Raw genomic sequence first — 12,889 nt, 5'->3', positions numbered from 1 at the left:
GCGCCCCTGGGTCCCCCGCGCCCCCTCCCCGGCTCAGCTCGGCCCTCCCTTTCCCCGTCGCTTTTTACCCGCGCTCATTTATAACGACCGGGGGTGTGGGAGGGGGGATGCACCGGGGACACGCGGAGCGGGACCCTCCCAGGGCGGTCCCCGGGACGTGGGGAGGGGGGTGGTCAGCGGGCCCCCCCGCCGGCCTCGCCAGCCCCCTCCGGTGCTGCCCCTGCCCCCGGCCCGGCCCCGCGCGGGGCAGCTCTTGGTGCTCAGCCCTGGGACAGCGGGGCCGCGGCCCCGCGGGGTATTTAAATAAAAGGAATAAAAGAGGGGGTGGAAGCAAAGAGGGGACGGGGCTGGGATGGGAAGGAGGTCCCCGCCCCGCGGAGCTCCCAGGGCTGAGGGTGCCGGGAGCTGGGAGCGCCCATCGCATCCCTGCATCCCACAAGGAATCGGGGGGCTTGGAGGGGGGGAAAACGCCGGGATAATGTGGGTAAGATGCCCTCCCTGTGGTGCCAGCCCTTCAGCCGCGGTGCCAGCCCCACCCCCGGCACCCTTGGTGACCCCGCGGCACGGGGGGCAGGTTTGTACATTATTTATTACGAAATATAGAGTCGTGTGTACACCCGCCTGGCTGCTGGGCTTCTCGGTGGGGTGGGGGGGGGGGCAGACACGTGTGTCCCTCTCCCTCCTCGGTGCGGTCCCCCCCCCTCCCCAGACCCTGCCCCTGTTCGGTAGCACCGTCCCGGCGGCTCCTGTTTGCCTTGGGGCGGGTTCAGCCGGGCTGGCGGAGCCTCGGGGGGCCCCGTGCCAGCTCCCCGCGGCCGGGGGACGTGGCAGCCGGGGAGGGGGGGGCCCATCCAGCCCCAGGGGCCCCCCCCGGCACAGGGATGTGCCCAGTGAAGGAGCCGGGTGACCCCAACCAGGGCGAGGGGCAGGGGGTGTCCGTCCGGCTGACGTCTGTCTGTCCCCCCCCAGGGCTCGCGGTGGGTTTCGTGGGTCCCTCCCCCCGCGCCCCCTCCCACCCGCGGCTCCGGCGGATGCTGTAATGGAACAGGCGGCGTTTATGGGGCCAAACCCGGGACAACATTTCCCTTTTACAACCCGCTTTGGCCCCGGCGAGGCATTTTTTCGCCCTTTCACTGGATGCGGCCGCTCGAGAGATCAAAGGGGACACGAGGCCCCCGGGGGGGGACGAAGGGAGGGGGCGGTCGGGGGGCTTTTGCCAAATCAGCAGCCAAATCCCAGCCCCTCTCCCTCCCCATCCCGCCGGGATCGGAACCCACCGCAGCCGGATGCCGGCACGTCGGGTGGGCGACGCCTCGGCACAGCCAGGGAGGAGGCACCTGGAATGCAAAGACTCCATCGTGGGGGTCCCACTCCCGCCCAAAACCTGGGTGCAGCCTGTGCCTGGGCGCTGCTTTTCCCTGGATGCTGCATATCCCTGGATGCTGCCTGTCCCTGGATGCTCCCTGTCCCTGTGTGCTTCTAATCCCTGGATGCTGCCTGTCCCGTGTGCTGCCTGTCCCTGGATGCTGCTTATCCTGGGTTCTATTTATCCCTGGATGCTCCTTTTCCCTGGATGCTGCTTATCCTGGGTTCTATTTATCCCTGGATGCTGCCTGTCCCCGGGAGTTGCCCCGCAGGGATCCACGTCCCCCTGCCCAGGGAAGTCCGAGGGATGCTCCCCCACGGACACCTCTGGCAGCAGCCGAGGGGCCGGGCGGGCCGGGGGGGGCCGGGATCCGGGGGGAATGCCAGCGGGCAGGATTGTTTTCCACCATCTGCTTGGCTCGGAGCAGGCGGCCGCGCGGGCAGGGCAGATGGAAGCGGCTCCCGCTGCTATTTATGGAGCCGGGAAGGAGAACGGGGGGGAAAAGGCAGAAAAGCAGCAGGAGAAGGGGCTGGTGGGACCCCCCCAGATCCCATCCCGGTGCCAGCCGTGCCCTGGGGTGCTCCAGGCTCTGGGTGTAGCGGGGACTCCCTCCAGTCCCGGGGGCACGGAGCAGGGACGGGGGCACAGGGGCAGGGACGTGCCGGGGCTGCGGGAGGTCCGTGCTGGGTGTCCAGCCCAGCCCCACATTCCCGAGGGCTGGAAACCCGCCCGGGGTCAGGGGCTGGGCTGGGGGCTGCAGCCAAAACCCTCTTGCTGCTCCCCCCCAGGTGTGGGACTCTCATCCCCAATCCCGAGGGTCCTGCACCTTCCAGGCTCTGGATAAGGAGCCCCCTGGTGCTGATCCCCCCCCACCAGGCAGGCCTACACCCCACCTGTGTGCCACGGGCACCAAAACAACCCCCAGGCCCCTCCCGGCTTCCAGGCCATGCTGAGCATCCCTGGCTGCCAGCTGGGACACTTCGGCCTCTGATTCCCTAGTCCTGCCCAGAAATGGCCGGCACATGGATCTGTTGGACCCACAGCAGCTCCAGATTGGGATACCGGGGGGGGGAGAACCCCATGGAGACCCCATCCTGGACCCTCAGGCTGTGGGATGGAGAACCCGGCAGGGATTTCTGGAGCACAACCACCTTGGGGTCAGAAAGGTCGGGTTTGGGGCTTCTCAGCCCCTCAGAGTAGGGGAAGCTCCTGGCTCTGCTCCGCCACGGGAAGGTGGGAGACTGGGAATGGAGCAGGGATCTCCTTGGAAGTCCCCCAGCACCCATGGGGTGTTGTGGGTCTTGAGGTGACCGAGATGTGTGTGTTTGGGGGTCCATCCAGCTCCGACGATGCCCCGGAGGCAGGAACAGGGATGGAAACGCGCCGGGAGAGCTCCCGGGTGGCGGGAGAGCGGGATGCGGGCGAAGAGGGGGCACCGCGAGCCCCGGGATCCCTGTGGCGACGGGAAAGGCAGGTGGGGGCAGCTCAGCTGCTTCTTGTTACCCCCCGGCCCCCGGCCAAGAGGGAATAGCAGAGCAGGGAAGGGAACGGGAGCCCAGAGCCGGCAGCTCCCGGCCCGCCCCGGCAATTAGGGATGGCCCGAGCCCAACGGCAGCGGGAAGATGATGTGCCGGCACATCGGCCCCCACGGCGGGGATGGGGCTCCTGCTTGGATGTTCCCCCCCCTCCAACAGCATCCCTGCATCCCCCAAACTCCCCCCCCAGCCCCCCGGGGAGGTGGGATCCAAGGAAAAGGGGGTTCCACCACGCTGTGCCCCACGAGCACGTCCTGGCTCTGGCCGGGAACAAAAGCTGCTCGGAGCTGGAAAGCACCTTGGGAAGCTGCTCGCTTGCTTCCCTTTCTTTCTTTCTTTTTTTTTTTCTTTGAAATAATGGAAAATACAATGACAGTGCCTAAATTAAAATAATAAAAGGAAGCAGCTGAAAAGCCGACCCAAAATAGGAGAAAAAACCCACGTTTCAGGCTGAGAGGGATCAGGCGCAGGCAGGGGATGAAAGGGAGAAGCAGAGGAGCTGAGCCAGCCCAGGAACCCCCTCTCAGCCCCTCCGAGGGGTCTGGGGGGGCTGTACCCCACCATTTCCTGGGGCCAAGCCATGGGGTGGGGGCTGAGCAGGGGGGGTGGAGCTGCTGACCCCCAAAATGTGCCCCCGTGAGTCCCCTCCCCGTTCTGCTCCTCTTCCAGCACAGCAGCTCCTGCTCAGGGGCCTCATCCTGCCCAGGGGGTGCAGAGGGGGCTCCTCCATCCCCCATCCAGAACAGGAGCATCCCTGGGGACCCAAAACCAGAGAATCCCTGGGGACCCCAAAGTGGAGCATCTCCGGGGGTCCAGAGTGTCCCAAGGGACCCCAAACCAGAACATTCCTGGGTATCCAGAGCATCCCCAGGGGGCCTAAAATGGGACATCCCAGGAGACCCCAAACCAGAGCATCCTCTGGGTATCCAGAGCATCCCCAAGAACCCCAAACCAGAGCATCCCTGGGAACCCCAAACCAGAGCATCCCTGAGGACCCCAAAGTAGACCTTCCCCAGGTATCCAGAGCATCCCCAAGAACCCCAAACTGAAACATTCCTGGGGATCCCAAACTCAGGCATCCCTGGGCAGCCCGAAGCAGAGCATCCCCGGGCATTGGGAGCATCCCCAGGGACCCCAAACGGGAGCATCCCCGGGCACTGGGAGCATCCCCGTGCATCCAGTCACGGGGGGACACGGGAGGTGCCAGCTCCCCGTCTCTGCCGCGATCCAGCTGCCGAATTCCAGGCCGTCTGGCCAAGAGGCGCCGCTCCGCTCCCGGCATTCCCTCTGGACAACCTGCCGGAGCAGGAAAAAACACCGGCCCCAAACACGGACAGAGCGGGAACACGGGACCCCACCCGCTCCCGGAGCGGGGCCATTAGGGGATATCACCGCGTGTCCCCTGGGAAAGGGGCCGACAGGAGCTGGGATCCGGGCGGGGGGAGCAGTGGGAAGCGGGAGAGGGGCTGCTCGGAGCGCTAACACTTGTTTTCCGAAGCGATCCCGAGGCGGGATGCCACGGGAATACGGCCGCGCTCCAGTGCGCCGGCTGCGGGACAGCCCTTGCTGCTGCACATTCCTCTCCCAGTTGCTTTTTCAATATATTTTTCGAACCCTTTGCACCTCAATATCGCCGTTCAAAACGAGCCGGCTCTGGAAAAAACATCCCTTCCCAGCTTTTTAAGCTATTTTTGAACCCTTTGGCCCCGGTTCCTCCTCAGGCTCCAGCCCATAAATAATAATAACAACATCTTTAAAGCCTTTTCGCTGACAGTTCACCGAACCTGCCAGAGCCTTTTCATTCCCCAGATGTCGAAAATCCGCCTCTAAAAAAAAGAAAAGAAGAATCAAAAAAAAAATGGAAAGAAAAAAAAGAAAAAAACCCTGGAAGTTTGGTAAATATTTGGTGTGTTTCTCATTTCGCAGGCATCGCTTTTTTTTCTATCACATGAAGCAGGAGAATAAAAACTACTAAAAGTGGAGCAGCTATTTCGGGAGCCGCGGGGGGGGGGGGGGGGGGGGAGGCGGTGGCCGCTGGCTCGGAGCGCCAGGATGAGCCCGGAGCATCCCCGGGGTGGGGCTGCCCGTGCCAGGGTCCCGTGCCCGGGGTCTGGGATCTGTGTCGATCTGCTTAGGCCACACCCGAGGTGGCCCCCAGCCCAGGCACCCCCAAATCCCAGCTGGTTTCTTCCCATGTATCCCATGCCCACACCCCAATTCCTCCGGACCCAGATATCCCATATCCTGAGTGCCCCTAATCCCTCATATCCCAGGTACCCCATGCCCTTAATCCCCCGTACCCCAGACCCCCCATTCTCTGGGTACCCCATATCCCTAATCCCCCATACTCCACATACCCCACATCCCACGTGCCCTGTACCCCTAATCCCCCATATCCCAGCCACCCCAAACTCCAGGTACCCCCCCATATCCCAGCCACCCCAAACTCCAGGTACCCCATACCCCTAATTCTCCATAATCCAAACACCCCACATTCTGGGTGCCCCATACCCCAAGTACCCCGTACCCTCAATGCCCCATACCTCAGTACCCCCTATCCCAGGTACCCCGTGCCCCCTATTCCTCCTATCCCAGACACCCCAGACTCCAGGTACCCCCACACACCCCAGACATCCCATACCCTGAGTACCCTGTATCCCTAATCCCCCCCATCCCAGGTAGCCCATACACCCTATTACCCCATCCCTCTAATCCCCCCTACCCCGAGTACCCCTAATCCCCCATAACTCAGACACCCCTTTCCCCGAGTGCCCCGTGCCCCTAATCCCCCAAACCCCGCCCACCCTATTTACACCCCCCAGTCCCCCTTCCCGCCCACCCCCTGCTCTGCGGGGCATCTCATCCCCTCCCGGCAGCTCCATAGGGGTGGCACCGGCACCCACAGCCCCCCCCCAGCTGTGCTTCCCTCCCCGGGACATGGATTTGGGGTTTCCCCCCCGTGCCCGGGGTGCAGCAGAGCCCGGAGCCAGCCCGGGGTCACCCCTCGCCGCGGTGCCGCGGGGTCGGGAAGCACGTGATTTCCTGGAAAAGTCCCGTTGTTCGAGAAACCGAAACCGCTCGATTTTGGGGGGTAAAAGCTCAAGGTCTCTCCCTTGCCGGCTCCGGGAGGTTTTGCCCGGGACGCGGGGCAGGATGGAGATCTCCCGGCCGCGCCCCCCGCCCCCGGCCCGGCGCCCCTGGAAGGCGGTGGCGGCCGCGACCCTCGCGGTGGCGGCGGTGGTGGTGGCGGTGACGGTGCCCACCGTGCTGTGCCGCTCGGCCGGGGGCTGCGCGGGGGCCGGGGGTGGCTCGGAGGGGCTGGCGCGGCTGGAGGAGGCGCTGGATGTCACCAACCGGTCCCTCGCCGAGGCCCGCGAGCAGCGGGACGGCTGCAGGAAGGAGCTGGTGGGTGTTGGGGTGCTGGTGGAGGGCGAGGGGGGCCCGGGACCCCCGAATTGGCTGGTGAGGAGGGGATCCTGAGCCGGGGCCTCCAGCCATTCCCTCTGCCCCTGCTCAGGGAGTGTTGGAGGAGAAAGCCTCGGAGCTGAAGCAGGCGCTGGCCGAAGTGATCCGGCTGGAGGGTGAGTCCCTGTCCCCTGTGTCCTGGTCCTTGTCCCCTGATACAACCTGATCCCTTGTGCCCTGGGACGCCCTGGTCCCCATTCCTGGGTCACCCTCATGCCCTGGGACACTGATCCGCACCCTTTGGCCCACCCTCATCCCTGTCCCCCAGGACACCCCAATCCTCATCCTCCAGGTCACCCTGGTCACAGTCCCCTGTGCCATCCTGCTCCCCATCCCCCGGGCCACCCTGACCCCTGTGTCCTGACCCCCCTGCTGTCCCCTCCCCTCAGAGGAGAACAAGGAGCTGAGGCAGGAGGTTTCCCGGCAGCAGGAGCAGCTGGAGCAGGAGCAGAGCCGCAGGTGAGCCCCCCACCCCCCTCACGGCCCCCAGACCCCCGCTCTGCCACCCACTGACCCTGTCCCCGACAGGGAGGAGCTCCAGCAGCAGAACCAGGCCCTGCAGGAGCAGCTCCGGGACACGAGGAGCCAGCAGACCTCTGGGAATGGGGGCCCAGACAAACCCTCTGGCCTCCTGCCTCTCCTCCTTGTCCTCCTCCTCCTTGGGCTGCTCCTCCGAAAGTGACCTGGAGCAGCGGGAACAGGGGCCCGGTGATTCCCTGTCCCCTGGTGTGGGGGGAGGAGGGACTGTCCCCGTGCAGCCTGGTGGGGTCTGGGGGTGGGTGTGGGTGCAGGGAGTCCCCTCAGCCCTGTCCCCTGCTCAGCCCTGTCCCCTGCTCAGCCCTGCCCTGACACCACAAATCCCCCGTGGGGACATCCCGGGGTGATGATTCCTGTCCAGCCACCGGGGGCTGCTCCCAGGGCGAGGGAGGGGACAGGGCACGGGTTGGAGGGGACAGAGACATGCCCTGGGCCGAGGACCCGCAGTTACTCCGCAGTTCAGCACTTTTTATCTGCCTTCCAATAAAACCTGTGCAAATCCAGCGTTTTGCTGCTGCTGCGTCTCTCGGGGATCCAGAGCCCCGATCCGGAGGGGGCAGACGGGAACCTCAGCGTCCCACCGGCCCCCCGGGCACATCCCAGCTCGTCCCTGCAGCTGGGACGGAGCCTCGTCCCCTCTTCCAGCACAAACAGAGTCTATTCTGGGCCGTGACCTGCGACCAAACCGCAGCCCCGAGGCGGCGTTCGGTGGGAAAAAAAAAAAAAACCCACGCGCGGCAATTACGGCACCGCGGGGAGCGACACCGGCACAAGCCCCGGGCAGGCGCCGCCGGGGAGCGGCTCCGCGTCCCCGCGTGTCCCCCTCCCCGGGCATGGACCCCGCGGTGCCCAGGGCCACGCTGAAGGTGCTGGCGCTGTGCGCGGCGCTGCTGGTGCTGGTGGCGGCGGTGACGGTGGCGGTGGCGGTGATGGTGTGGCGCTCCGAGGCCGTGGGCAAGCTGCGGGGGTGCCGGGAGCGGGCGGCCAACGAGAGCCGGGAGCTGGGCGAGCGCGTGGTGGAGCTGGAGCGGGAGCGAGCGCGGCTGGAGCGGGAGGAGCGGGCGCTGCGCAGGGAGCTGGCCCGGGCCCGCGGGGACGGCAGGAAGGGCAATGCCAGCCTGGCGTCCTGCCGGGAGCGGGCGGTAGGTGTCGGGGTTGGGGTTGGGGGGGAGGGATGGGGACAAGGGGGGTTCTGGGGGACCTTTGACTCGCGGGACGGGGATGGGGAAACACCCCTCGTCCCTCCACCACCCTGCGCTGTCCTCTCCCTCCTCATAGGGACCCCCTGTCCCTCCCACCCACCCAGCTCGACCAGGGTGATGCTTCATCCCTCTGGGGAAATTCCTGACGGGCTCGTGGGAAGCTCCAGCAGCCCCAGGAAGGATGGGCTGACGAGCTGGGGGTGCACAGGCATGTTCCTGCACGGACACCCCAGAAAGGGAGCCCTGGGTGCTCCCCCGGCGTGGCTCCGTCCTGCCACCCCACTGCCGGGGTCAGCTATTCCCGGCTATTCCTGGCCGTGCCCAGGCTGCTCCACACGTGTAATTACCCCATCCCGAAGCGGCAGCGGAGGCCGGAGCGGGCGTCGGGCTCCCAATTCTCCCCTCCCAGGTATTTTTAGCTGTGGCTTCAGCTGGGAAAGGGCCCGGCCCCAGCGCCGCGGCCGCAGCCCGGAGGAAGAGCCGGGTCCCGCCGCCCCTCTCGGGCTCATCCGGCTGAACAATGGCCCTGAGAGGTTGGAAAAATGCTGCCACTTCCCAGGGCTGGCGCCGGGAGCGGGGCAGGGCTGTGGCGGCTCCTGGGGAGCCCCATCCCCTCCCTGGCACAGGGGATGGCACTCGTGGCACGCTCGGGTGACCTGGGGCTCCTGTGACAACCCACAGCCTCGCCAGGCTGAGCATCCCTCTGGGGAAGAGGGATTTTCCCCAAATCCATGTCCTCAGCCCTTGGAGGAAGGTGACAGGGGGATGTAGGGTCACCTGAAGGATGGGGCCATCTTGGGGACATGGGTGACCTGGGGGTCTGTGACAGCCCCGGGGGTCCCACACCCTCCCCACACTCAGACTGGGCCACCCCTTCAGGGAAGAGGGATTTTCCCCAAATCCATGAAATACATGTCCCTACCCCTTGGAGGAATAAGATGGGACCAAAGGTCACCAGGAGTGTGGGGACAGCCTGGGGACAGGGGGGTGTCAGTGAGGAGGAGGAGGAGGGCTCTGGCAGCCGGCAAAGAGCTGGGGGGACACTGCCCACCGCTGTCCCCACGTGTCCCCCGTCCCCAGGCCAGGCTGGAGGCCAATGTCACGGCGCTGGGGGACGAGGTGGTGGCCCTGCGGCGCGAGCGGGCGGAGCTGGCCGGGGACAAGGTGGCCCTGCAAGGTGAGCTCTGTCCCCCGCCCCCGTCACCCCGCACGAGGAGCCCACCCGGGGACCCCCCAGCCGGGTTTGGGGCGATGCCCGGCGGGGGGGGCACTGTGGTTTTGGGGTGTCGGGGCTTGGGGTGACCCCGCTGTCGCCGTTGTCCCCCCAGAGGAGGTGGCGCGGGGCGCGGAGCTGGCGCGGGGGCTGCGGCGGCGGCTGGAGGAGGCGCTGGAGCAGCAGCGGGCGCTGCGGGAGCGCGGGGAGCGCTGCGAGGGCCGCCAGAGAGAGCTCCAGGACACCCTGTAAGGTCCTTGTCCCCCTCCGCGGCGCGGGCACCCCCAGAGCATCCACCCCCCCCCCAAAACCAGCCACCCCCCCACCCAGCCCGTGTGACACCCTGCCCTGTCCCTCCTTCCCCATTGGGACCCCCCCGCGTGTCCACCCCACCCTGCCCTGTCCCTCCTTCCCCTTGGGGACCCCCGGCCCCCCACCCCGGGACAGGGGGACCCCCACACGCGGCTCCGCTCTCCCCCCGCAGACGGGATTACGCGGCGGAGCTCGAGGCGCTGCGGCGGCGCGGGAGGGACCGACCGACCGGGAGAAGGTGCCCCCCGTCCCGGTACCACTGTGGGGACACGGGGGAGGGCAGAGGGGACAACCCGGGCAGTGGGGACAGCCCGGGGAGGGAGGACATCCGGGGAGGGAAACAGCCCGGGAAGTGGGGAACAGCCCGGGGAGGGGACGCGGATCAGGGAGGGGACACAGTCCGAGGATGGGGACACAGCCCGGGGATGGGGACACAGCCCGGGGATGGGGGGCTTCACTGGCACAACCACGTGTCCTGCCATGTGCCATTGCCACCGGTGTCCCCCGGGGAGCAGCACCCGGTGCCGTGTGGGGACTCACTCCCTGTCCCCCCTTTTTTTTTGCAGGAAGGGCTGAAGCCCCGCAGCTCCCCGGCCCCCTCCCCACTAAGCCCAGCGTTCCCAGTCCCGCCACAGTGGGACCGGGAGGGGCTCAGCCCCGGCTCTGGAGCTGGGGATGCTGGAATGGTGCTGGTGGGACACGTGTCCTGATCCCACTGTGAGTCCTGATCCCATCATGAGTCCTGATCCCATCATGTGTCCCAATCCCACCAGGAGTCCTGATCCCACCATGTGTCCCAGTCCCACTGTGTCCCAATCCTGCCGTGTGTCCTGATCCCACCATGTGTTCTGATCCTGCTGCGTGTCCCGATTCCATCGTGTATCCCGATCCTGCTGGGTCCTGCTCCCACCGTGTCCCAATTCCATCGTGTATCCCAATCCTGCTGTGTCCTGCTCCTACCATGTCCCAATCCTGTTCCCTGTACCGATGCCACCGTGTGTCCCGATCCTGCCGTGTCCCAATCCCAGCTCAGCAGCCTGGCAGCAGGACAGAGGGGTCACTTCTCCAGCCCTTGGGCAGTTTGAGCTCATCCCAGGGACAGTTTCCCCCCGGCTGCTCGGAGCTGCTCTGGGATCAGCTCCGGGTGTTAATGCTCCAGAAATTGGGAACACTGGGAAGGTGTTTGGGCAATAAAGGCTGTGCTGCTCTCTGGGATGTCTCCCTGTGCCACCAGCCCCACTGTCCCCCTCTTCCCAAGAGCTCAACTGTCCCCCCTAACCTCAGCTGGCCCCCCAAACCCAACCATGTGCCCCCAAACCCAACCGTCCCCCCCAAAGGGGACTCTCCATTCCAGGGTTTTCTCCAGCCTCTCCCACCGCCTGCCCAGGGCAGGACCCGGCTCTGCCAGGGACCCCAAAACACCCCGGGGTGCCTGGGGGGACACTGAGCCGAGGCAGGGACAGGGAGGACGGGGACCAGGAGCTGCTGCTGCCGCCGCTTTACTCTCACTTCCCGGCATCCTTGGATCCACTTTGAAGGTTTCCAGGAAAGCTGGATTTTCCTGCCATGGTATCCTGTGCAAAGGGCAGGCAGGATCCGCCCTGCCCCCCCCCACTGCCCGTGGGGGGATCCCCCCCTGTGTCCCCCTCTGCCCCAACCCTGGGGGGGATGGAGAAGGAGCTGGCAGTGACTTCCCAGGTGAAAGTGTCCTGGTGAGGCATTTCCAGCCAGGATGGGGCTCCCTGGGATGGGGTGGGGGGACAAGCCCTATTCCCACACCCCAAATCCAATGGTCCCGGAGCGGAGCCCCCCAGCCCTGCAGAGGTTTAGGATGGGAAGGGGATTCCCATGGTCCAACCATTGGCATGGGAAGAACTAATTACAACGGGGGGCTAATTGGGGGGTTAGTTGGGGAATGGGACAGAGGTGGGGTCTGGGGGGGCCGGATCCCCATCGGGATCCCCGGGAGGCTGCAGGGATCCCCGGGAATGGGCTCTCAGAGGGAGCATCCCACCGGCACAGCCACGGGCCCGAGGGGTCCCAGCCAGGCTGGGTCGGGGGTCCAGCAGCGTCCCCACGGCGGGGCTGGGGGGGCCGGGGGGGCCCGGGGGTGACTCAGCGTTATTTGCGGCTCAGGAAGGAAACGGCAGTAGCTGAGAATGGATTCGGGAGCGACACCATCCCGGCCATCGCAGACACTTCCCGGTCCCCAGGGAACGCGGCGCAGCCAGAGGGCAGGAAACAGCCAACGGCTCGGGGTCAGCGCCCGGCGGGGCCCCACACCTCGGGCCCCCCCCGCGGCCCCCCCGGCCCGGGCTGGGCATCCTGCGGGGATGGGGGGGGGTCCCGGCCACAGCCGGACCCTCCACTGCAGCTCCCGCGGGATGGGGATGGGGTCACAATAGCCGTGGTGGGGGTCTGGCACCCCCAGAGCTGGGGGAGCTGGGCCTGCAGCCCAAGGCTCCCGCGGGGCGGGGACAGGGTGACAATGGCCGTGGTCAGGACCCGGACACCCCCAGAGCGTGTCTGTGGTCACTGGCCCCGAGGGGCAAAGGGGCAGCATCCCCTGTCCATCCCCAGCCACCCCACGGTGCTGCCCACGCCTGATGTCACCCCTTGTCCCTTGCACTGAGCCCCCTCCGTGTCCCCAGCCCGTCCCCGAGCTCGGGGTTCACCCCATGGCCCCACATCACCCACCGAGCCTGGTGCCACCCCACCCACGAGCCAGGACCTGACCACACCCTTCCCCATCCCCGCAAGGGACGTGGAGCATCATCCCTGAGTGCCATCAACCCGGTGGGCACAGATGTGCCACCATCCCACTGTGAGGGTGGGGTGCCAGGACCACCCTGGGGTGCCCGGTGTGGGCAGTGGGATCCTCTCCATCACCCCACCAGCGGACACAGCCCACCCTGCCCGGCCCCGGGGGCTCATTCCCTGGAATTCCCAGTGTCGGGGGGGTTATTTTGGGATGGGAGACACTCCTGGGAGAGCGCCGGGCACCAGCACGGGGCGGGGGGGGGGGAGGAGGGTCCCAGCCTTCCCCCCTTCCCCCTCCCCATCCAGGAACAATAGTCCCGCCGCCAACAGAAGCTGCACCGTGATAACCCGGCGGGTCCGAAGCATCCGGCACGGCAGGAAGGAGCCCAGCAGAAGGAAACATTAAATCCAGGGATATAAACACGGCGTCGGGGCCGGCCCCGCCTCCCCCCGCACGGCCCCGCTCAAAGAGGGTCCCGCGGGGTGGGGCTCTCACAGC

At 66.6% G+C, this 12,889-nt stretch overlaps 1 protein-coding gene across 1 annotated transcript; it reads left to right on the top strand.

Moving 5' to 3' along the window:
- The first annotated feature begins 6,034 nt into the window (after window positions 1–6,034).
- LOC113963051 (myosin-10-like) lies at window positions 6,035–7,406 on the top strand. Its single transcript, XM_027673841.1, has 4 exons — window positions 6,035–6,306; window positions 6,419–6,482; window positions 6,756–6,825; window positions 6,895–7,406. The coding sequence occupies exons 1-4, from the start codon at window positions 6,055–6,057 to the stop codon at window positions 7,046–7,048; spliced, it is 540 nt and encodes a 179-aa protein (XP_027529642.1). The 5' UTR covers window positions 6,035–6,054; the 3' UTR covers window positions 7,049–7,406.
- The last annotated feature ends 5,483 nt before the right edge of the window (window positions 7,407–12,889 follow it).

This window comes from Neopelma chrysocephalum, unplaced genomic scaffold (genome assembly GCF_003984885.1).
Source record: "Neopelma chrysocephalum unplaced genomic scaffold, ASM398488v2 Primary Assembly neopelma1_187694, whole genome shotgun sequence".
Classification (NCBI taxonomy): Eukaryota; Metazoa; Chordata; class Aves; order Passeriformes; family Pipridae; genus Neopelma; species Neopelma chrysocephalum.
This window is presented reverse-complemented; position numbering and strand designations above follow the sequence as displayed.

What these genes read in the sequence shown, in the direction of transcription:
- LOC113963051 (XM_027673841.1), top strand. Translation starts at nt 6,055, where the DNA reads ATGGAGATCTCCCGGCCGCGCCCCCCGCCCCCGGCCCGGCGCCCCTGG. An exon ending in CGAAGTGATCCGGCTGGAGG is followed by an intron (nt 6,483 to 6,755) that starts GTGAGTCCCTGT and finishes CCCTCCCCTCAG; the next exon opens with AGGAGAACAAGGAGCTGAGG. An exon ending in GAGCAGGAGCAGAGCCGCAG is followed by an intron (nt 6,826 to 6,894) that starts GTGAGCCCCCCA and finishes TGTCCCCGACAG; the next exon opens with GGAGGAGCTCCAGCAGCAGA.